The 23,154-nt window shown below is 24.7% G+C and overlaps 1 protein-coding gene across 1 annotated transcript in view; it reads right to left on the bottom strand.

Moving 5' to 3' along the window:
• The window catches only part of LOC145841941 (plexin-A4-like), a 30,700-nt gene extending 7,871 nt beyond the window's left edge, over window positions 1–22,829 (bottom strand). The window contains exons 1-17 of the mRNA XM_082949254.1: window positions 21,709–22,829; window positions 20,156–20,347; window positions 19,396–19,676; window positions 17,567–17,702; window positions 16,929–17,070; window positions 16,662–16,767; window positions 16,165–16,270; window positions 13,338–13,577; window positions 12,911–13,016; window positions 10,116–10,291; window positions 5,864–5,994; window positions 3,711–3,849; window positions 1,882–2,030; window positions 1,543–1,675; window positions 1,194–1,382; window positions 541–619; window positions 128–273 (exon numbers count right to left, since the gene is read on the bottom strand). Of these exons, the coding sequence (XP_082805380.1) occupies window positions 128–273; window positions 541–619; window positions 1,194–1,382; window positions 1,543–1,675; window positions 1,882–2,030; window positions 3,711–3,849; window positions 5,864–5,994; window positions 10,116–10,291; window positions 12,911–13,016; window positions 13,338–13,577; window positions 16,165–16,270; window positions 16,662–16,767; window positions 16,929–17,070; window positions 17,567–17,702; window positions 19,396–19,676; window positions 20,156–20,347; window positions 21,709–22,791 (3,534 nt within the window). The 5' untranslated portion in view covers window positions 22,792–22,829. The remainder of the gene's footprint in view (window positions 1–127; window positions 274–540; window positions 620–1,193; window positions 1,383–1,542; window positions 1,676–1,881; window positions 2,031–3,710; window positions 3,850–5,863; window positions 5,995–10,115; window positions 10,292–12,910; window positions 13,017–13,337; window positions 13,578–16,164; window positions 16,271–16,661; window positions 16,768–16,928; window positions 17,071–17,566; window positions 17,703–19,395; window positions 19,677–20,155; window positions 20,348–21,708) is intronic.
• Window positions 22,830–23,154: the final 325 nt, after the last annotated feature.

Genomic DNA, 23,154 nt, shown 5'->3' with positions numbered 1-23,154 from the left:
ATTAACATTTTTCTTTTGGTATAACTAAAATCATTTAAATACACTGTTTTATTTTTACAAGAAAAAAAGTTTGCAGTTGAGAAAGTGGCAAGCTCGATAAATTTTCTAAAACAGCAATAATAAAAACCTCAATAATAAGTTGTGTTCCAAGTGAATATTTAGCGTTAGAGTCGATATATTTCATGCGAGGGTCTCGTATGTATTTGAGGACACCATCAAAATTTACTTGCTTGTCTTTACATCCGTACTTGGACATAATTGATATTTTTGCTTCTACAAAAAATCAATAAGCTTAACAAATAATTACAGTAGTTTAGCTACAAATAAAGTTACAAAAACTAATTTATTTTTAAGTTGATACAAAAAATTTTTTTATTCCGTTTATCTTTCCAAATTATACAACAAGTTAAATCACTATATATTTTAAATAATGTTTTCTTAAAATTCTTGTTAAAAAAATAACTAATAACTTAAAAATAAAATTACATGGTAAGCGCAATATATATTAAGGTTGTGAACCAAAATAAACAAACTACTTACCTAGCTCGCTAATTGTACCAATTGTACTCGTTATACTGGGAGTTGGGCAAACTAGTTTATAGGAATTTCTTTTGCAATCCTGTTAAAAACATTTTTCAAAATGCGACTTCAGTTTCTTTGTTTCAAATTAATACATTATTTTGTGACAAAAACTTGAAAAAATTTATAGGACATGAAAAAATTTTAGAAGCTTTATTTGAGTATTACAAAAGCTAGACTAATAAGTTTAAATTAAATAACAAAATAAAATATTTATATATATATATTTATTTAAATGTTATATAAATTTGTATGCCTTGTGTCTATAGTTTATATATAAAAAATGCGTTAATAAAATAAATTAAAGTAGTTTTATTACAATACGAATTAGATTTGTTTATATAACAACTGGTTTATTATTAAAACGTTTTATTGTTAATTAAAAAGTATTTTTAACTTAAAATATGTTTTTATAAGTATTATTCCTTGTGCTACAGTACTTTTAAGTTAAAAATACAATGAAGCTTAAAAAAAGTTACTAAAAAATATAAAAATAAACAAAATTTATCTTTTGATAATCAAATTAGTTAAAATTTAATCGAAATGATTAGTTTAATTAACTAAAAACTAAAAAAATACTCACAAAAAAAATCTATAACTAAAAAAAAACGTACACTTTTGATGTAACGGTCAGTGTAAACTACCAACACAGGATTTTGTATCATGTTCAGATTAGAGCCGCTGACAGTAATGTTAATTCCACCGCTCTTCAAAGAAATGAGTGGGTATACCTCACTAATTAGTGCCTTGTTGAAAAATTTAACCGTATAGTCAAATGGTCTACTCCATTGATTGTACACAACCTGGGACATTAGATAAAAGTTTTACTTGTAAAATAATACAATATTAGAGTAAATAAAATTCAAAAAACTATACCAGAACACATCGTTTTTTTTTTAAGTTTTAGAAATATTTAAGTTACACACAAATATATATCACTTCGTTAAACATAAAATAACTTACTTCCACAGGGTAATCATTTATACTTCTTTTGCTCCTGTAATTTTCTATTTTTCTGTAAAATGCACTTCTTTTTTTGAGCGTCTTGTCATTACATTCAAAAGTACAACTAAGAGGGTTAGAATCTCGAGAATCTCTGTAAATACTAAGCATTAAAATAAAGATGTTTTAATGTAGTTTACAATAAAGATGAAATTTTTTAATATATTTTCTGAAAGTCTGTTCCATATAAAGTGAAACTATTGATAAGTTACATACACATTGTAAAGTTATAGTTTTTTAAATGCATAACTAATAATTCTCAATTGGCATAAGAGTAAATTTATTATTTTAAATTTTTACCTCACTACACACTTTTCTCCTCCAACTGAAAGATGAATGTTATCTGATACATCAAAGTTAACAGCTGAAAACTCCATCCTAGAACCCCATCCTCTCAAAAAACTACCAGATTCAACACTTGTAACTCTCGGAACTTTAAAAGCGAAGTACTGCACAAAAATGAATATTTTTAGTTTTAATTCAAAAATAATGATGTGTAATAATAAGTATTTATTTATTAGTATTATAAGATTTTTTAAACTATCTAAAAAAGTTAAAGAGATATCAATGGTTGTTCCTGTTTTAAAAATACCCATAATTTGAACCTAATTATTTCTGTACATTACATATCAAATTTAGTAAACAATAAAAAATAAATATAATTGTAGTTTATACAACTGCTTGCAAAAAATTACAACTTCAAATGAATATTTTTATTGTCAACTATTTTTTAAAAGGTGGAAACAAGTGTTTAACTATTTTTTAATGTAATATCTCAACTAACTTATAAATTCTTTTCTAAGGATGTTCTATTATTACTATTACTGTTAACAAAAACTAGAGAGCTTTTGAACAAAGTTCTAAATAAAATGATTTGGTTATTTCTTATGTTAGTATAATGCTAAAACGTCTGTGTAAGTTTAATATGTACTATTGGAACATAAGTGACCAGTAATTATACAACAAAATATACAAAATACACAATATCAACAGAACTACATATATTTCGAGTAATTCTCATCAGTAGAGTACAAAGCTAACAGATTTTTTTTTCTTAATACCTTTACACTAGGTGAACATCAGCTTATCACATAGCTTGATAACATTTTTGTCATACTTCTTTTCCACATATTGGCACATAAATAAGCTTGTAAACAATAAGCTGATATTCACACAGTGTAAAGGTATTAAGAAAAAAATTATGTTAGCTTTGTACTCTACTGATGAGAATTGCTCGAAATATAACTAGTTCTATTGATATTGCGTGTCTTGTATATCTTATTGTGTAATATGTACTAACCATCTTTTGTATAAATAGGTAAATATTCTGTACATTTACAACATTTAAACTTTAAAACTGAATTAAATTATGAGAAAATTTGAAAAAGAATTAGTACTATAACATAAAATGTCATTTTTAAATTCTCAAAACTTCACAAACGTTTTTCTTTAATTATAACTTTTAGTGACTCATAAAGAATAAACAAACAATTTTTTTTCACAAACAAAAGTTTTGAAAATTGAAAAGTTTTAAAGTAAACTTCATTGAATAATGTTAAATTTAGATAAATTGATAAAACAATTTTTAATAAGTAAATTAGTTTTCTTAAAAAATAACATAAATGCTAAGTATACTAGAAAGAATACTGTAAAACATAAACACATATAAGTATAATAAACGATTAGAGTCTAAGTAAAATTTAATTGATATAACTGGTATTAAATAACAGTAGTAAATAATAAATAATAAACAAAATATAGTTTTTTAAACAAGTAATATTAAATTCAAAGTACTACAGTTATACAAATGTATATTAAAGTAATTGCTTATAGACTTTGTAAAAGTTTAATGAAACTTGTGAAAAAACAACTTTTAACAAAACTGTTGATTTTTAATGACGCAATGACTCTTTTTTTTTAATCTTATTGTATTAGTAACTTACTATAGACTAAAGTCGTATAAAATTCAACTAACATTTTCCTTACGTAAAAGACAAACTTAAAGTAAGAAAACAGATTCTTAAATCGAAATAAAGTATAACTAAAACTAAAAAGTATATGAAAATTTATAAAAAACATACGTCTATAATGACTTTAATAATAAACCAAAATATAATACTCAAACTGACCTCTTGAGTTGTGTACTGATATTTACCCTCTTCCCTGCAATTTTGTCCTTTATTGGTAACACACATAGTTATGTTACCATTGAAATTGGTAGGATTATCCATCAGGTATGTAGTATCTAGTTCGCATATTAGCTTGCAACTGTAAAAAAGAATCAAATAAAGTTACACTAAAGGTATATTGGTGATTTTATTTTGGTTTAAGTAATTCCAAAATGTGTTTCAAAAATGAGTATTTCACAATAACAATTCATACCATATATGATGTTTTATTGTAATATAACTATTGTTTAGTATTTTTTACCACGATCAAAACAATAAACAGTTAAATTGGCAGTCAGTACCAAGTTCTAGATCGTTACTCTAAGTGTGAAGAACATTAAAGTTTTTATTTACATTCTTAGAATTTTTATTATGACACAAGCTTTTGGTAGACTGAAACCTGTTTTTGTTGTTTTACTGAATGGTATAGTTTTTTGTCGTTTTAATTAAAAGTAGTGTGGAAAAAATTTAATTAAACATTTTTCGATAAAACTAGATATATTTCAATCAATTCTCATCAGTAAAGTACAAAGCTACGAGAGATAAGATTTTACAAACTTATATAGTAAACTAGTAATCAAGAGATTAATAAAAGACAAAAGCAATTAGTAACAATTAAAATAATTTAAGTTTACTTACCTTGTAATTGATCTATAGTAAAACTAAACATAAACATAATGAAAACAACACTTATAAAGTATTACGAAAATAAAGAAACAGTATAGTCAAAAAATTTTTGCTTACATAAAACAGGTTTTCCTATTTATTTTTGGAGCTGACGAATTTAAAAAATTTATACTGATGTTAAGTTTGAAATAGTTAACAGTTTAAATAAAATAAACAACTATTTGACCCTTCTTTTTACATTATTACAAAATTTTGGTATTTTATTTCGTAATCTGTCGTAGAAATAAAAATAAAACTTAGATTTAACAAAATTTATTAGCTTAATTTATTTCAGTTTATCTACTGTAAACTTATCCAAGTTTATCTCAATTATTTGAATTTCAACTAAATTGTAAAGTGTTTAATGAGCTAATCACTTTTCTTTTCATGCGTTCTTAAAAAGGTTTCAGGAATAAACATGTAATAATGTTTTTTATCCCTTAAATTCTATAAATTTTATCATTAATGTAACACAGATAGGCGTTAATTATTGAAAAAAATGTATAGATAAGGTTACTTATCTGTAACATATCAAAAAAAACAAAAAATAAAGTTATTGAGTATTAAATTTTACTAGTTGTACTAGCTTGTTTTTCCTTTGATAAGTTTAAAAACTAAGTTTGAAAATCTTTTTTAGAACTAAATAGTACTTCTGTCAACATAATAGATCACATAAAAAATGTAGTTTCAATCAAATTAAAGACTTTTATAATAAGTTAGTTGTTAAATCATAACTCTAAGTGTTGAAATAACTTAATGTTTAATTACAGTTTTTTTAATAACTAGATCACCAGTGAGACCTAGCGGTTAAATTAAATATTTTCCAATTATAGCTACTTTTTGTTTGTTTCAACATGATACAAAACGCTTAAATAAAACTAATCAAAAAAATTATTTAAACAGACCTTAATCTAAGCTTCGCTGCTTTTCAAAAACTTTATCAAGTATTTAATATTTATAAGGTAATAATTAGTCACAGGTTCATTGAACTTTTTTTAATTCTTAGATTTTTCAGGAGTATTCAGCAATTTACTTGAAATAAAACATAAACCAAAAATGATATATTTAATATGTGAGAATTTAAGTAAATACCCTTATTTAATTGAACAACAATAGAATTTTTAGTTACACCGTGTTTTTCCTATTTTAAAAAACAAAAGTACTTATAAATAGTAAATAATATACTTTATAATAGTTGTAAGAAAGCAAAAAGTCATAAAAACAAAAATTTAAACGTTAAAATTTATTACTTTTTTTAACTACATAGGAAAGAAACCTAGACAATATACGATAAAGTGAATAGACATTTTTGCTTATGATAACCTACTTAAACACGTACAAAAACAGTTGTGCAATAAATAAGTTGCTCTTAAAATATTATTGTTATGCTTTGATTTAAAAGCTGCAAATCTAAAAGAGCAACAAAACTAAAAAAATACTAAACTGACCAGTCTATGAGAACTTTAGGTACACAATTTACACCAGCAACTTTTATCTTCATGTTTAACTTCTTGTCAAAGTTTTTTCCCGAAAGTGTTAAGTTGAACTTCCCACCTAAAGGTGCAACTTTTGGAAGAAACTGTAAAATTAAATACTTCATTAATTGTTGGTTATTTTCAAAACTTTAAACTTTTAAAAATTATAAGATAATAAAATATTTACAAATATGCTAATAATTCTGTTTGAAGCAACAAACAATAAATTAGCGATATATAAATTAGTAATTATAACATAAACATTATACCGTTTATTACATTTCTTATAATCGTATATATATATATATATATATACAACCAATTGTAGAAATGCTAATTTCTCTTTTCTTTTTATAAATGATATGGTACTATAATAGGTTTACTAAACTTAAATTAAAAAATATAAGATTTTTAAGTTTACCAAACCAAAAAACATTAAACAATAGTATATGTATAAGCAATATAATAAGTTTATTCAAAAACTTTTATTTCCGTGAAAATAAAAGTATAAAACAGTTCTTAGTTACAACCCATTGTAAGACTCAAATTAGGAGAGGTACCATAATTTATTTAAATCATTACAGTATTATTTTATCTATTTATAACACTTATTTAATTTAACTTCTAATTAAAGTTTAAAAGAAGTACATAGTTTTAGAAAATGTTTTACTAATCTTTACAAGTTACAATTTAAAAAAAACAAAAAAATATATGCGTATTAAATTCTTATACTAACTGCGGTTGCTAATTAATGCATAAGAAACAACAAAAATATATATAATTTCAAAATTTTAATTAAAACTTGAAACCATTTTTATGATTGTAAAGATATAATTTTTATAGCAAATTATTGTCTTTCTACCTTTTTTAATTTAAATTCATGACAAAAATGACAACATTCCAAAATTATCAAACCTTTACAGATTAAATTTCTGCGGTTATATTCTTCACATGAACATCAATAAATTATCAAATAAAATCAAATAACAATTAAGAAAAAAATTTAAAATTTTAGATATGCATCAAACTAAAAAAAAAATTAAATGCATCATTATATAAATGCAAGCAACGTTGGTTTCAATAAGTTGAATAAATTAAAGTTGATTTTAATTAGAAAAATATTTAAAACACAACAAACTTTTAGTTTTAGAACACTCATAGCTTTAAATGCAAAAAAAAACGTTAGGTTTGTTTTATTATAACAAAGTTTGTTAAAATAATTCTAGTACAAAAAACAAGCTTAACTTAAACTTGTTTATCTATAACAAATAAAAATTAATTAAAATAAGTAATTTAAAAAACAATTAAAAATTTTCAACATAGTTAGATTTCATTAGTTTATATTGTGTAAAATTACTAGTAACAAGGCAAAAGCAATTTTATGCAAAAACGTCTATTATTAACAGTTACTGTAGATTTTACATGTTTATAAATTTTAGGCCTACAACTACAGTTTGACAGATTACGGGGTAATTAACATCTAAATATTATTACTTTTTAATCAGCATGCAAGAGTATTCCCTCAAACTTATGTAGACGTCAATTATAAGCACTGAGTTAAAAACATACTACTAAAGCAGTATACTAAGTTTTTTTTTTACACAAACGAATAAATTTTGTCAAGTCGTAGTAAAAAATTGATAGTCAGTAACTTATTAAAGAAATTCTGGTCAAAATGAATTTTTAAAACACGAGTTATTTCAATAATTTAAGCTTATAAACGTATCAGATGTGACAAGAATACTCTTGTTAAATAAAATCGATTTGACGCAATGTATTGTAATATTAGAAATACTGACTAGTATAACATCTCGAAGACAACGCTACAAGATAAACTCATACCTAAAACATTGAACTCAAACTTTAAGTTTATTCCCTCACATAAAATATACTGGTTGATCAAATTACATGATGTTAGTTGACAGAAAAGAGCTAATTTTTGTCGCTAAACCTTGTTTATACGTGGTAATAGAAATAATGAATCAAAAAATAAAGGAAATTCTTAAAAACTCCGAAATTCTAACAACTTAAAAGCTAAATTTAAATTTAATTTTGAAATCAATTGTAACCAATACTTGAATTTCAGGAGAAAATTTTAAAACATTTTTTAAAAGGGTTAACAAAGTTCTTTAAAAATATATATAACCGAAAACTAAATAAATGTTCTACTTTTTTATCAAACAACTACCATTTAAATTACTGCACAGATCAAAAATAGAAGATACTTTAAAGAGAATATTTAAAAACTTTAAAGCTAGTGCCCAGAATCATTCAAATACTAACTCGCAGCCTTTTAAACAGCTTAATCGTTAATATAATTGTTGTTGGTTAATTAAGCTGCACCGAGTAAATATTTAGTGAATTTCAGTTTTAGTTTGACGTAAAACAGTTTGTTTTAGATCAATTATACTAAAGTTTAAAATCAAAATGCAATTCTTTAGTAAGTAAACATTTTTTAAATAACTTAGAAAAAACTAATCTAATTATTTTGCTTAACTTAAAAAATATTTTTTGCTTAAAGGTGATTGCAAATTTGCATTAAAAAAACCATATTCTAAAACTGGAGTCTAAAAAACAAATAGTTTATACTACGGAAAATTTATACTGTATAGCTACATAATTTACTTTAAACAGTAAAGTTAATTATGTTAAAATAGTTCAAAAAGTCAATAGAAAAATCTACTATAAACGCAAACTCTACGTTTTCTCATATTTGACCTATTTTTCGGGTTAAATAAATCAATAAGTAAATTTTCACTACATTCGACTAACCATATGCAAATATGTTATACAAAGATAATAATACTAACTTAGTATTTTACACCCTTGTTTAAAAAAAAATTTTATACACTATTAGCTGTAAATATGAGCATACGAAAAACCGTTTTCATTTTATGATATCTATTTTTACTTGATTGTAATTATAAATATACATACTCATTTAGTTTTTCAAGAAATGAAATTCCCTGACGACTAAAAAATTTTACGTTTATGAATTGTAAAAAAATGTACTGCCTCTAATTGTTTACCTAAAACTTTATTATAATACAGCGTTGTCAATTGTTTACAGACTTTTACATCAACGTGATCAATTTTTAAAAGATCTTCATACATTTAGGAAAGCATTTGTTATTTAGTGCTGAAAATAAGTTTTTTTTTGAAGACCAATAAAAACAAATTATAAATATTTCAACTACCAAACAAACCAATAAAACTTGTGAATATATTATTAAATTACATTTAATAACTGTAATTTAAAAATTAATGTCCTTTTTGTATACTAATTAACCCTTGTGACTTAAAATTAAGTTTTATTGCGTAATTAACTCAAGTGTATTTTATTGTACATTTCACAAATATTCTGTGTATTGTTGACATCTACAGTGTAATAAGTTTTTCTTTATATACCACAACATTTAAGTATTATTTTTTAGTTAATAACAAGATATATAAAAGTTAACAGTGGGCTGACTTTTTTAGTGACTATAATATATTAACAGTTAAGTATATATTTGTATAAAACTAAACTAAGATATTGAGATATTGTTTTAAAAACTTTTTTTTTGGTTAGAAAATTTAAAATTTCATTTTTTTTTGGAGCTTCTCTGTTGTACGTGCTCTAGCCTGAAAAAAAATTCAATCAGGTTTTCTAAAGACTTTTTGTATTATATGACCATCAGTATTCCCTGAAGTTGCACTAGAAACACCCGTAACATTTTTTATTAATATTTTGAGTTTCAAATAACTTACCTTATTATCAGATAAAAAGGGATGTAATAAGTATTCCAAGTAAATTGGAGTAGTCGTTGCAAACTTTCAACAAAAAATAAAGAACTACTTCGGGTAATTTTTGAACAGAAATTATTAAATCGCCTCATTTAAATTTCAAAAAATTCTTAAATATTTGAAGCAGGAAAAAGAAAACCAGTTTTGAAAAGATAAAACCCAGTTATATTCAACAATGTATAACTCTTAGTTTTATTCTCTAGTCACTAAAAAAGTCAATTACCGCTTGCCATACACTGTTAAGTATTTATAGTTATTCAAGCCAAAAATAAAACTCATTATTGTATGTCAAAAAAAAATCGTAAAATGTCTTAAAATAAGTATTTTTCTCTGCGTAGTTATTTAATCGAACTTACCTTTTAGTACTTATGTTCGCAAATAATTTATAGTAAAAAAATTTATTTCAATTCAAAAACTTAATAAAACAAAGCTAACGTACACTTTCGATTTCAGGGTCAGAACACACTTGACCTTCGATACCAGATTTCAACCACTTGTAGTCGCACTTTTCATCGACAGTGCACTCCTGGGTGCTCGGACACCACCCGCACCCCCACAACACCTTGGTTGCCACGCAACTGCCGCAATTCGATGTGGCGCACGTGTACATTTCAACTGTTTTTAGTATATTTTAAGGACTAAAAGGAGGTAAATCATAACTAATTAAATTTTATACATTTTTCAAATTATACAATGTGAATTGTGATGAATACTTTAATATTACCTTACATAAAAAATAAATATTATTTTTAGTATTGAATTTACTAGTATAAGAAGTATTATAATTCACGTTTGTTCAGGTTTATGTAGTATCTAAAATATATTTTATGTAAACAAGCACTTATTTTACATATGTTTAGAATAACACATCAAATCTTTTTTTTAGAATTTAGTATATATCAGACATAAAGTAATTAGACCTTAATCATAAATAGCTAGGCAAGCAAAGCCAGTCGGATAATCAAAACAACTGTAATTTATCTAACTAACAGCATTTCGCTGGTTGTACAATATAAACAGCGCTACGAAGTATGTAAAGTTTTATACATACATTATAAGTATAAATACATAAATATATATATTTATGAATTACAAATTATCAACATATTACATAATTTTATTTTACATCTTTTTTCTAGTGTATAACATAATCTACCCAAATTCTTTAAAGCTGTTTATATTTTAAGGGCAGCGAAACATCGTTAGTCAATAAAATATTTGAATACGAAAACAGTTGCTAAAATGAATACATAAAATCGAAAAATTAATTAAGTGTTCAGCCTGTATTAATATAAATTTAGTGAGATTAGTCAAAAGATTATGTAGGTATAGGTGGGAAAATTATATATAATATATTCAATATTAAAACTACACCAGAATTTAATAAAAACTAATTCGTTTCTTTTATTTTTATAATTGACAAAGAACTATAACTATACATTATAAATTTGACAAGAGGGGTAAATATAGTTCAAAAACAAACGATGAAAACAAAACAATAAAATTCATAATTGAAACGGAAGAAAACATTAATTAAATTAGTCAATCTTATATTGAACTTTATATTGGACTATTATTCAATACAGCTGAAAAAGGTGCAAAAAGTAAAAGCAAAGAAAAAATATTTAAAAATATTAAACTTTTTCATACAGTTATTTATATTTTTTTGGAAGGCAAAAAATATTTATATTCCAACAATTAAAATTTGTCAAAAACCAACTATGTGTTGTTATGAAAACATTTAACAAGATCAAACGAAAGCGATAATCAGCATTTCAAATTAGCTCATTAATTGTTCTCAAAAACAATAAAAAAGGTCATAAAAGGTCATTTACAACAGAAAATTCAAAAACAAGTACGACAAAAATAGAAAAAACAAAGACTAAGTTCAAACATATTTTTTTACGGTCATAGGGTGATAATCACTTTTTTGTAAGTTATCTTATGTTTTACATAAAGGTATTTTTTACTATTAGATGTTTTTTACTGTTTTAAAAAGTTGAAAGTAATTTTTGAGATATAGCGATCAAAGATAGAGAGTTCAATAGGTTCTTTATAGATGACGCAAACTAACAAGGTGAAAATTTACTTTTTCAATAAGATCCTTCAGTTTTTGAGCCATTGTTTCAAATTTTTCTCTGACTAATCTTTAATAAATTTCGAACAACTTATAGAAAGCTCATTATCAATTTTTTTTTTTTTTTTCAAAAATTTGCTGTCTTCAAGTTGTTTGTATATTAAAAAGAAAACTTATGATAATTTGAAGTAAATAGCTTTGAAAGTGAAGGATGAGATAGGTTTTTAGGATCAAGTCTACTTTCCCACTTTAGATTGAGCCTCCTATAGAGAACCTATTGAACTCTCTATCTTTGATCGCTTATATGTCAAAATTACTTTCAATTTTTAAAATAAGTAAAACGCTTTTATGATTTGAAGCTATTTTTTGTTTTTATTAACAATTATTTAATTGAAAATATATGGTTTTTATTTGTTTCCCTTCATTTGTTCAAATAATATTATTTTTCAAATTATACAATGTGAATTGTGATGAATACTTTAATATTACCTTACATAAAAAATAAATATTATTTTTAGTATTGAATTTACTAGTATAAGAAGTATTATAATTCACGTTTGTTCAGGTTTATGTAGTATCTAAAATATATTTTATGTAAACAAGCACTTATTTTACATATGTTTAGAACAACACATCAAATCTTTTTTTTAGAATTTAGTATATATCAGACATAAAGTAATTAGACCTTAATCATAAATAGCTAGGCAAGCAAAGCCAGTCGGATAATCAAAACAACTGTAATTTATCTAACTAACAGCATTTCGCTGGTTGTACAATATAAACAGCGCTACGAAGTATGTAAAGTTTTATACATACATTATAAGTATAAATACATAAATATATATATTTATGAATTACAAATTATCAACATATCACATAATTTTATTTTACATCTTTTTTCTAGTGTATAACATAATCTACCCAAATTCTTTAAAGCTGTTTATATTTTAAGGGCAGCGAAACATCGTTAGTCAATAAAATATTTGAATACGAAAACAGTTCTTCTTTAATCTTTAAAAATCAACAACAATTTTGTGAATAAAATTGTTATCTAGAATTAAAAAGTAAACACAAATGATATTTTTCAGAAAGTGTTATACTCAAAAAATTATATAAAATGTTTTAAATTATTAGTAAAAAATACTGAACGAACTAACCAAATAAATTATTCTTTTTTATATCAATAAGAGAATATCTATTATTCTTTTTCACAAAAACTGCAAGTTTTCTTTTGATCGAGCCTGTTTGAATATCAGCTAACTCCTAAAAAATTGGTTATCCTTAGTATAGTTGATATTTTCTTATTATAAAAAAAAACTATTTGTATAATAATGCAAATAACATTGATTACACATTTAAATGAATCGATGAAACTAAAGGGTAACTTTTTAAGTTCAATAAAAAAGTAATTCTATTTATTTAAGATCCTGGAAAACAGAACATAAACTTTTATTTTAATTCACCCATTAAAAACTATTTATTTTTTTTACAATTTTATCATTTGAAATAAAACAAAACTATTATTAAATTTCAGATTTTACATACAAACTATTATCTAAACAATTTTAATATGAAAACACAAACCTCAACGTTATTGCACTCGATAGCGTCCTGCTTCAGAGTGGCTTTGAATTCACCGATCGTGTTGGCGCCTGCCATGTCAGTGATCCTGCATATCAGTTGGTATCCCCGCGGAAGCACGAACCCGGTGCTTATGAACGTCAGCGGTACGTCGTGTTTGATGCCGACGTGCAGCATCTTTGTTTCGTCATCGATGGTTATTTCCCCAACGTAGCCGTCGTAACCGGTGATGAGGGGGCAGCGCTGTTTGAAACCGTTTTGTTGGTTGTATAGAAAAAAGTAACATCTAGAAAATTCAACATTTGTTGTGAATAATAACTTTACACTACTTGTATGAAAAATCCTTAGTTAGTTGATTTCATTGTTGTTTCTTTCATAATTAAACTACAACTACCATAAACAAACCATACAGTTATATTTAAAAATATTATACAAAACTTAGAAACATAAAAAGATAACATAAAAGTTCAAGTAAAATTTTGATACTTCAAACTATGTTTGAGACTTTTATATTTTTGTAGTTAACTCAATCTAAACAGAACTTACTAAGTATAATTGAAGTAAACTGGATAGTTATAAATTATTAAAATAGAGCCTTAACTGACTATTGAAACTAAAGGATTAAAACTGTATTTTTTGGAAAAATATAAATTTTAAGTGAAATATTAGATACTTTACGTAAAAAAATACAGAAAAAACTAATACTATTTAAAGAATAAAAACTTTTAATTAAAACAATAATATTTTTTGTTGGTGCACTAAATTACTGAATTTATTAGAAAACCGAAAGATTAAAGTTGATACTTATACGTTTAATGAAAAATTTAACAGTAAAACGCATATAATTGCATTTCTATGTAAATAATTTTATTTGTGACTCACTAATAAAACATAATTTCATTCACTAAAAATAGATACTTTAATTTATTAAATCAATAATAAATATTTTGTGATTAAATTAAGAAAGTGTTTACAAGGAAATGTGTAAACTAGGAAAAACAAAGTTATTGATTTTTATTACTTAATTAGTATAAAACCTTATGTAAGTCCCTAAAGTTATTAATGAACGCGCATACTTTTTAAACTTGATAAAATAGTAGTCAATTACAAGTTTGTGAAGAATCTTTCAGAAATAGTAAAAAATTATAAGTTTAACAAAAGTTAAATAAAAAGTTTAAAAATTTTTAAATAATCCATTGCTTAAAAACGTTAAATTACAATTTTTAAATATTTTTATTTATGAATCATATTATAATTGTTATTTGTTGTACTTTTAAAAGGGTAACTGGAACTAAAGCAAGGCAAACATTATTAATTTCATAAAGGCTTAGAACTCAACTCATTTAACAAAAAATAAATAAAATATAAGCAATCAGCTTACATATTATTTGTTTAATATTTAAAAAAAAAATTTTTGGCTAAAAATTAGTTTAAAAAACAAGACTACTCGTTTAACATTAAATAAATAAAAAAGTTAAATACAATAAATAGTTTTTTCAGAAACAACATTTGCGTATGTTTGAACCACCAAGATATTTAAATTGAGTTAGCTTAATAAAAATTATCTGTGAAAACATTATTGAAAAACCGTCTATACAGAAAATGGGACGAAAGGTGAAAACTGTCAGAAATTTATTGATTTGTTAGCCTCCAATCGAAATTTCTGCAAAAACTTTAATAGAGTAATTTAAAGTAGATAAAAAATTTTAATATACAGAGACAAAATAAAGCAAGTGAAGGCTTACAGCAAAATTTAAAACTGTAAACTTTAATTCGCGGCACAACGTTCTATTCAGTCTTTCGACCGGAACGAAATTATTTTTTTCAAATTCCTTCTTCAATGTTGGGTATTTTCGGAAATAATTTTGGTTCACTTTATTTTTTTATATATTTTATACTTTCAAGAATTTATTATGCAAACTAAGTTTTGGTCAAAGACCTCGTCAATGCTTATATAAAAATTAGAAAGATATGTAACAGTCATGGAAAATAGTATTTAAATAGCATCAAAGTTTTGATAAAAATCAAAACATATATATTTTTTTAAATATTATGAATGTAAATGTTAATGATTAAAAGTACAAAACTATAGTTATTTAAATTTTAGAGCTTCAGAATAATTTCAACTTAAATTCTACAAATAATTTCTCGTTAAAAGTTTAAAACGGTTAAAGTGTATAAACATCAGGGATATAATTTATTAAATACATAATTTAGTTTTTTTTTATAATTCTACTTTAGTAAAAACTTAAAAAAAACCTTATAAAATAATAAATAAAAAGGTATTTCTATTTGCTTAATGATTATAAGCTGCTGTTTTCTCCTACAGAAATAAACAACTTTTTGTTAGGTGTGTGAATGGAGAATAACACAAAAGTTGTCTGAATGAACTTAGTTAAAGAGAAGATTAACAAAACTTAAAATGAATCGTATCTTTTTTTTTTGATAATTCACTGTGAAGTTGGAAGAGCTAAAATAGTTTAAGAAAATCATCGTTCTAAAGTTATAAGAAATTGCTTAAACTATTTTTAATGCTGAATCAAATCCGAACTAAACAATTAAACATACATTTTGTAATTAATTGCATCCAAATTTAATTACATTAGCACTATTTAAGTTATAAAATAAAACCTATTTTCTATTTAGAGCTTAAACTATAACAATAATATAAACTAAATGTTATGGTTTAAGCACAAATAACTTCAAAGTAAAACCCAACGATACTTTTTAATTCATACAAACAACAAATAGTTTTTGGCAAAAATAATAAAATGGAGCCAAATAAGTTACAAGTTGTACGTGCACTTTTATGCTATTATGATTATCGAACCTCTTTTTCAGTCCATCTACCTTTAGGTATGTCCTGATAAGGTTGACACATCATTTCATACTTATTCCAACCACAATTAAATCCACTGTCGAAACAACTGTAGCATCTGTTCAGTGTTTTAGTGTTAAGTTTATGAATCACAATCTAAACAACATTTTTCAAGCACTTTTAAAATGTTTGTTAAAGTTGACATGGTTTTTAAAGAAACATGGTAAAATTTACATTTACGGACTTAAAAAAATTGTATATGTACACTTTTAACACAGCTTGTGAAATGTGTGTTGTCTTTTGTTTACTCTATTTTCGTAAGAAAAAGTTCTGGTATACAAGAAAAGTTATTGCTATGCAAACAATTATTTATGATTTTAGAATCATATAGATGTTATAAATAATGTACAAAAAACTAAAATACAAGAATGTACTTGGATAAAATTCTTGAAGTTTTGAGCCAAAAAGGTATATTAAGATACTTTTATATCATGGTCAATAACACTAACGAGTTGTAAGCAGAGCATCTGAAAACAGGCATGTCGTATTCAGCAAGTAAAAATTTTTCGTTCCCTCTTATATAGTTCAAGTTTACATGGATTTTTGACGATGATACTGCAAGTTTTGAAAGTTACTTAACTAACACAACTTTTAAACATTTACTCTTAATTTAATATGTAAGATCAGCTTATGTTATGCTATAAATTTTAAGCAAACACAAAAACACAATTGTAAAATTTGGTTAGCTTTGTACAAAAGTAACTTCATCGACAAACCATCATCGTCAAATATTTGAGTAGGAATCGTGCAGCTAATTGAAGCTTTCTCCTCAGACATTTGCATTCTGGAATCTGTTGAGCCGTCAACAACGCATTCATAACTACCACTAGATGGAAGGTTGGCTGCTTCAAATAAAACCTAACAGAAAAGTTATATAGAAATTATATTTAACAAAAATATTTGTAGTTAAATTAAGCGATGTATTTATAGAATATTAAACAATAAAAAGTTGAACTGTTTGTTTTTAAAACTTATTCTGAGAACTACACGAATTGTAACACTAAATAATAACAAATTTTATCATAATATTTTGTTTCAAATTATTTATTACTTGTACAACACTTGTTTTAATATGTTGTCAAACATTTTCGAAGCATAAACTACCCAATTATACCGTATATTGATTACAAAAAAATAAGCAATGTTTCAATTGATAAAAATTTTGATAAATTTTGAATACGTTTTTAAAGAAAATAGTTTGTTTCCTAAATATAAATACAACTTTACATTACATACTAAATGACTTAAATAACATCAAAATCAATAAAGATCAATTAAAAAAATTAAGATGTTCAAAATATGTTAAATATATCTACATATTAATACTGAAGAACTTGATAACAACATTTCTAACGTTTACAGGTAGAGCTTCATAAGACACAGCTGTTTGTTTAGGAACTAAAGCAGGGCATTTATTTTGACTGGAAAAGAAGCGGTTGTTATGTATAAACTTATCGTCTCTAGAACTGCATACATCCTTAACTGTACACCTGTTACATATTTCCATAATTACAACTTTGATATTATTCTTTTTACAGATTCTATAAATTTTTATTATTAAAATATTTTTATAACTTTCTTCTAAAGTTTAAAACTTAGTTATAATAAAGACATTATCTACTTTCAAATTAACTTGATTACATATTTTATCTAAAATTTAACAAAAATATGATCTTAAAAAATTTTTTTTTAGTATTAGTCAGGGTTCGTGCGCGAAATTTTTATCATTTAGCCTGACTGAGAACAATTTAGCCTGACATTTTTTCAAAGTAAGGAAAATCCCCTTTATAAGTCAATTTAGGTATTGGTAACTACTTGATTACTACTATTGTAGTCTCTGACTTCAACCAGCTTTATATCAAAAATATTTTGAGCATTAAAAATCTGCAAAAAGCAACTCATAGCTTAATTACAACTCAATAAATAAGACTAAATTGTAAAAAAGGTGATTTGACCCCCTTATACCCCGTGCATTGTCGTGTTTTATTAAAACTTAAAATGAAACGCTTACACGAGTATTAAGTATTAAAATAAGCAAAAATGTTTATTATAGTATTTTGACTAATACTTAAAGTGATACATAATTATAGATCCTAAAATCTAAATAAATACAGTGATTGTTGACGTCGTATCGAATTTAAAAAGCTTACACTTAAATAAAAAAACCCTTAATGTTTTGTTCTTGTAAACAAAAATTAATTATACCTAAAATTTGTAATCCCACAAAACTTAGTACTTATATCTTAAAGCTAAGTTTTAGTGTTGTGAATATCTCTTATAACTTTAAACAAACAGTAAAACAAATTAATAAACTGCTAAGAGTTTTAATCTAAAAAGTATTTGGTATAGTGCCTTTAAATTAGAAACTAAAACAGTGCAACAAACTAAGCTCTGAAAAACATAGCTGACGTAAACAAATTCAAACAAACAGCTAAGTTGTTGAACTAAATTGTAATGTTAAACTGTATTTTTTTATGAAGTTTCATAATTATGACGTATATAATCTACTCAAAACAAAATAATGAAGATTCTTAAAAACTTTTTAGATATTCAACAAAAGGTCTTAAGCATTTATATTTACAAATATTTACTGATTTTGTCTTTAATAACTAAATCTTTGTTTAGAAACATATTCACATTTCAATTTGATCTTAAAAAGATTTCTCAATTTTTTTTAATCAAAAATTTTCAAGCAATTGAACTGAGAAAAACTGAGATTCTCAAACTTTAAAATAAAAAAACTGATTTAGCCTGACGTTTTTCAACTTTTTTCAAAAAAACTGATTTAGCCTGACGCGCACGAACCCTGATTAGTATTATATTTAAGTTAAAATTTTCAAACTTTGTTCATTGAAAATACACAGAAAAACTTTAAAACATATTAATTGCTCCCTACCCTACATACTAGAGCTATTTTAAAAACTGGTAATCGCTGTCTACATAACTAAGATTAGTAATTAGAAATTAAATTATTATATATTTATATTTAACAAGATTATGTTATCAAACTTGTTTTTTACATTTATTGATTATATTAGTTTTGTATACAATGCTATTTTTTTATTTTTGTGTTGCCAAAAAAAAAACATCTTATGTGTTGAATTCATTTATAATAATCAACTATTGTACGTTTTTGCGACTACAAATTTTAAAAACTTACAATTATTTCTACAAACTTTATACCTGCTTTTGAAAATACACCATCCGCAGAAAGGGTCAGACGCAGCCAAGCAGTCGTGGCAACTGGAATGCTGTTCGCAATTTTGCACGGGAAAAACGTCCATCAATCGCCTGCTCATCACATACAAGTTTTCCCGCCAAGGCTGAACTTCATTCGGCAGCACTTCCATTTGAATAATGGCGTGAACCGGCATCTGGCTTTCCCAGTAACCGCTCGTTAAAATCCTTGGGTCCTCGACTTGGACGCTTTCGTATGCAGACAATGCATTGCTGTCTTTTCTCAACTGTTTTTAATTTTTCTAATTTTATTGTCAATTTGCAGAGTAAAATACTTTTTAAGAAGCAATTATTACAAATTTTTTTCAAAACTTCTTTGATTAAATTCTTAAAAAGTTCTTTATTTCGTAATACTTTTGTAGATACAAAAAATCTCAGCTTTATAATTTGTATAAGTACATTGTTTACTAAATCGTTGTTACGGAGTAAATTGAACAAAATATTAAAATTTCACAACTATATATTTCTAATTAGCAAGACGTGTTTTAACATACCGCAGTTAAAAACATATAAAAAACTATTTTTAATATAAATCTAATAAATTCAAATTTTCTATTTTGCAAAATACTTTGTATATTTTAATATTTAATGAAGCATTTATATAGAACTACTTAATTACTTTAAACAACTATTATTTGTAAGAAAATAAATACCACTTGAATATTATTTTAGCTTTAATAAGTTGTATTTTGATTGTACGACTTACCTTTACTACTTTACCATCATCAGTACCAGCAAAGATGACAAACTTTCGATTAATGAAATACTTTGGTAACACTGCGAGAGAAGAAATCAGAAAACTTTCAGTTGTAAATAAAGGTTTATTTTTCAATGGAAAATTGGCTCTAAAACCACTGAAAGGATATCCACTCAAATCACAGAAAGAATATACTTTTTCCTGTTTATTAGTTTTAAAATATTTGGTCATAAGTAAAAATATTTTTTTAAATAGTATCACTTTATTTAAACTAAGATTTACAGAGATATACAATCTTTAATCTAATTTCTAAAATTCTTTGAAAAAAACTACCAACATTTTTATATTCAGTGTGTAAAATAATAGTTTTCAAAATTTTAATTTAAGTAACATATAAAATATTTAAAGATTCTTCTGATGCAGTATAGTATTATTATTACATTAGCAAGTTGCTTTTTCGATAGTTTTAACTTATTAACTTAAATAAATATTTTTATAATAATGTTTTTTACTGTAAGCTAGTAATTCTAAAGGCACAAGTCCAACTACATAAAGTTTTATTAATCATAACGATATGCTAATGACGGTATTTGTTCTCAGTAGTAAAGGATACTTATTTAAAACAAAAATGACCATTGTATTAAAAATTAAAAATAAACAGAGCTGTTTTGCTCAAAGGAGTACACTTTTGCTTTAACAGATTAAAATATATATTTATAACTACACAGAATAGAATATACAATAAAACAGGATTAGTCATTTAATGCCATTTAGTTCAGCTCCCATGTCAAAATAAAAACATAAATAAAACTAGTTCTTTTAAATATGTTTATAATAAAAATAACTTAAAATAACTTTTCTAGCAAGACTGTAAACTTGTAGTTAGCAATAAAGGGATAAATAATAAGTCGTTGCAACATTGTGATTTAAAAATCTTATATGAATTTTAAAGTTTTAGATGTAAAACAAAGATTAAACTATTTTCATCTAAAATTATAGATTTACTGATTTTATTAAGTATTGGTCACAAGTTTTTGCAACATTACGGGTAAAATTAATGGATATGTTGTTTCTACTACCGTTTTTAATCATAAAAAAATATATTTTTTGTAATTATTTATTACTTTTATGTTATTTTTTATTTTATCATGTTTTGTTATCTTGTAGAAAACTATATATAAACAGCTCATTAGGATTATTAGTAACATTAAGTAACAAACTCTTGTTCTACTGTGTAAAGTTTTATTGATATAAAATTTAATGTAAATGATTATGTAGTAAACTAAAGTACTAGTTATTTCTTAAAAAAATGTGCACAAAATAAACTACTTTTTCAAAAACTATTTATAAAGCTCTGCCTTAAATGAAACAACAAAAAAATGTTAACCAACTTAGAACTTGGTTAAAAATAAATTACTATTTTATTATAGAATGAGCATTTAAGATCTAGATTTAGATTAGCTAATGAAAAATAAGATTTCATACATCAAATACTCATACATTAAAACTAGTTTTTAAAAAAGTTAAAACTGTTAAATCTTAATACAATTCTATTGACTTACCCCCCAATCAGATTTTGTGACCATCCAATCCAACATCTGTACAGCATTTGCATCATTCTTTTCAGCACTTTTTACCATTTTATTAAATCCATCCATTATTTCTGAGTAGTTATACTCACAAATAGTACTACTTTTTTTATCTCTTGATATAAATGATACCACTATTACAGCATTTTCAACTTTAGTATCTCCGTTGTAATAAAGTACAGCATCAGTTGCAATTTCATGTTCATCTCCACAAGATATTGGAAGTTCATTATGAGATATATCATCACCATAAATTCTGCATTGATGCGCTATATAAGTTTTCAAAGGTTGTTGATAAGTATCATTTTTGTGCTTATAAGTGTTGATCACAAAAACAAAATTTTCAAGAGTAAAGGATTTTAAAAAGTTGATACTAGGAGCCCAGGAATGCAGTAAAAATTTTGATTTTGGTTTCCAAAAGGAAGCTCTTATATTAAACATTAGATCATCATTGTTATTCTCAAACAGCTGAACATTGTAAATGGGAAGCCTTAGTGCATCACCTCCTTTCTGGACACAGTTGCTAATAGTTTTTGATGAATAAATAAACATATCATAAGATTCTGTTCCATCTAGCTTAGGATATACATTAGCAAGTGTAACTGTTTCAGTATTGATTTCGTTTTTACATCTGTCTGTGTTGATAACCTCTGTAAGTCGGTTAGCAAGGTTATCTGGGCTATAAAGAGCACAAAACAGTTCTGATTTTGATTTGCAAAGCACAAGACGGTCATCACCTCTGTTAAGACCGTAATTAAACTCAAGTATTTCTACACTATTATATACACAAGATAGAGGGTCAACACAACTTGAACTTCCGGTAGAAACTTCTTGTAAAGGTTTAAGTTCTTTTGAAAGTTTAAAAACTTGATTTCTTCCCCCTACATAGACTCGATTTTCTCGGTACTTGTCTATGAGAAACTTATCAAACAAACAAGCATCAAGGCTTCCCTCAACACACTGTTTTGCTTTAAATGATTGTAAGGTAGCTAAGCTCAGATAAGAACAGTAAAATATAAATAAATAAAATGATTTGATACTCATGACATGACACATTAGATGAGTACAAGGTGAAGAAATAAAATACACTTTTTAAAATCTAAAAAAATATTTTCACATTAGGAACATTAAAATATTTTAATTATATTTAAAATAAAAACTTTGTATAAAGACTTTAAAAACTATTCAACTACCTAGAAAATGTTGTGTATATTTTATGGTTGCCACTCTTTAAGGTTTTAAACTTAAGCTAAATTGGCTCAATTATCTTTGATTTATGGCAAATTTATATTTTATTCTGCACAGAAAAATCATTAAAAAATAAACTAAGCAGCTCTTTAACCAAAAATTTATTTGCAGAATAAATATCAAAATATAAATAGTATAAAATATTTGTTTAAAAATATTAAAAATCAGTCT

The sequence above is a fragment of the Thalia democratica genome, chromosome 8 (assembly GCF_965202585.1).
Source record: "Thalia democratica chromosome 8, ktThaDemo2.hap1.1, whole genome shotgun sequence".
Classification (NCBI taxonomy): Eukaryota; Metazoa; Chordata; class Thaliacea; order Salpida; family Salpidae; genus Thalia; species Thalia democratica.
This window is presented reverse-complemented; position numbering and strand designations above follow the sequence as displayed.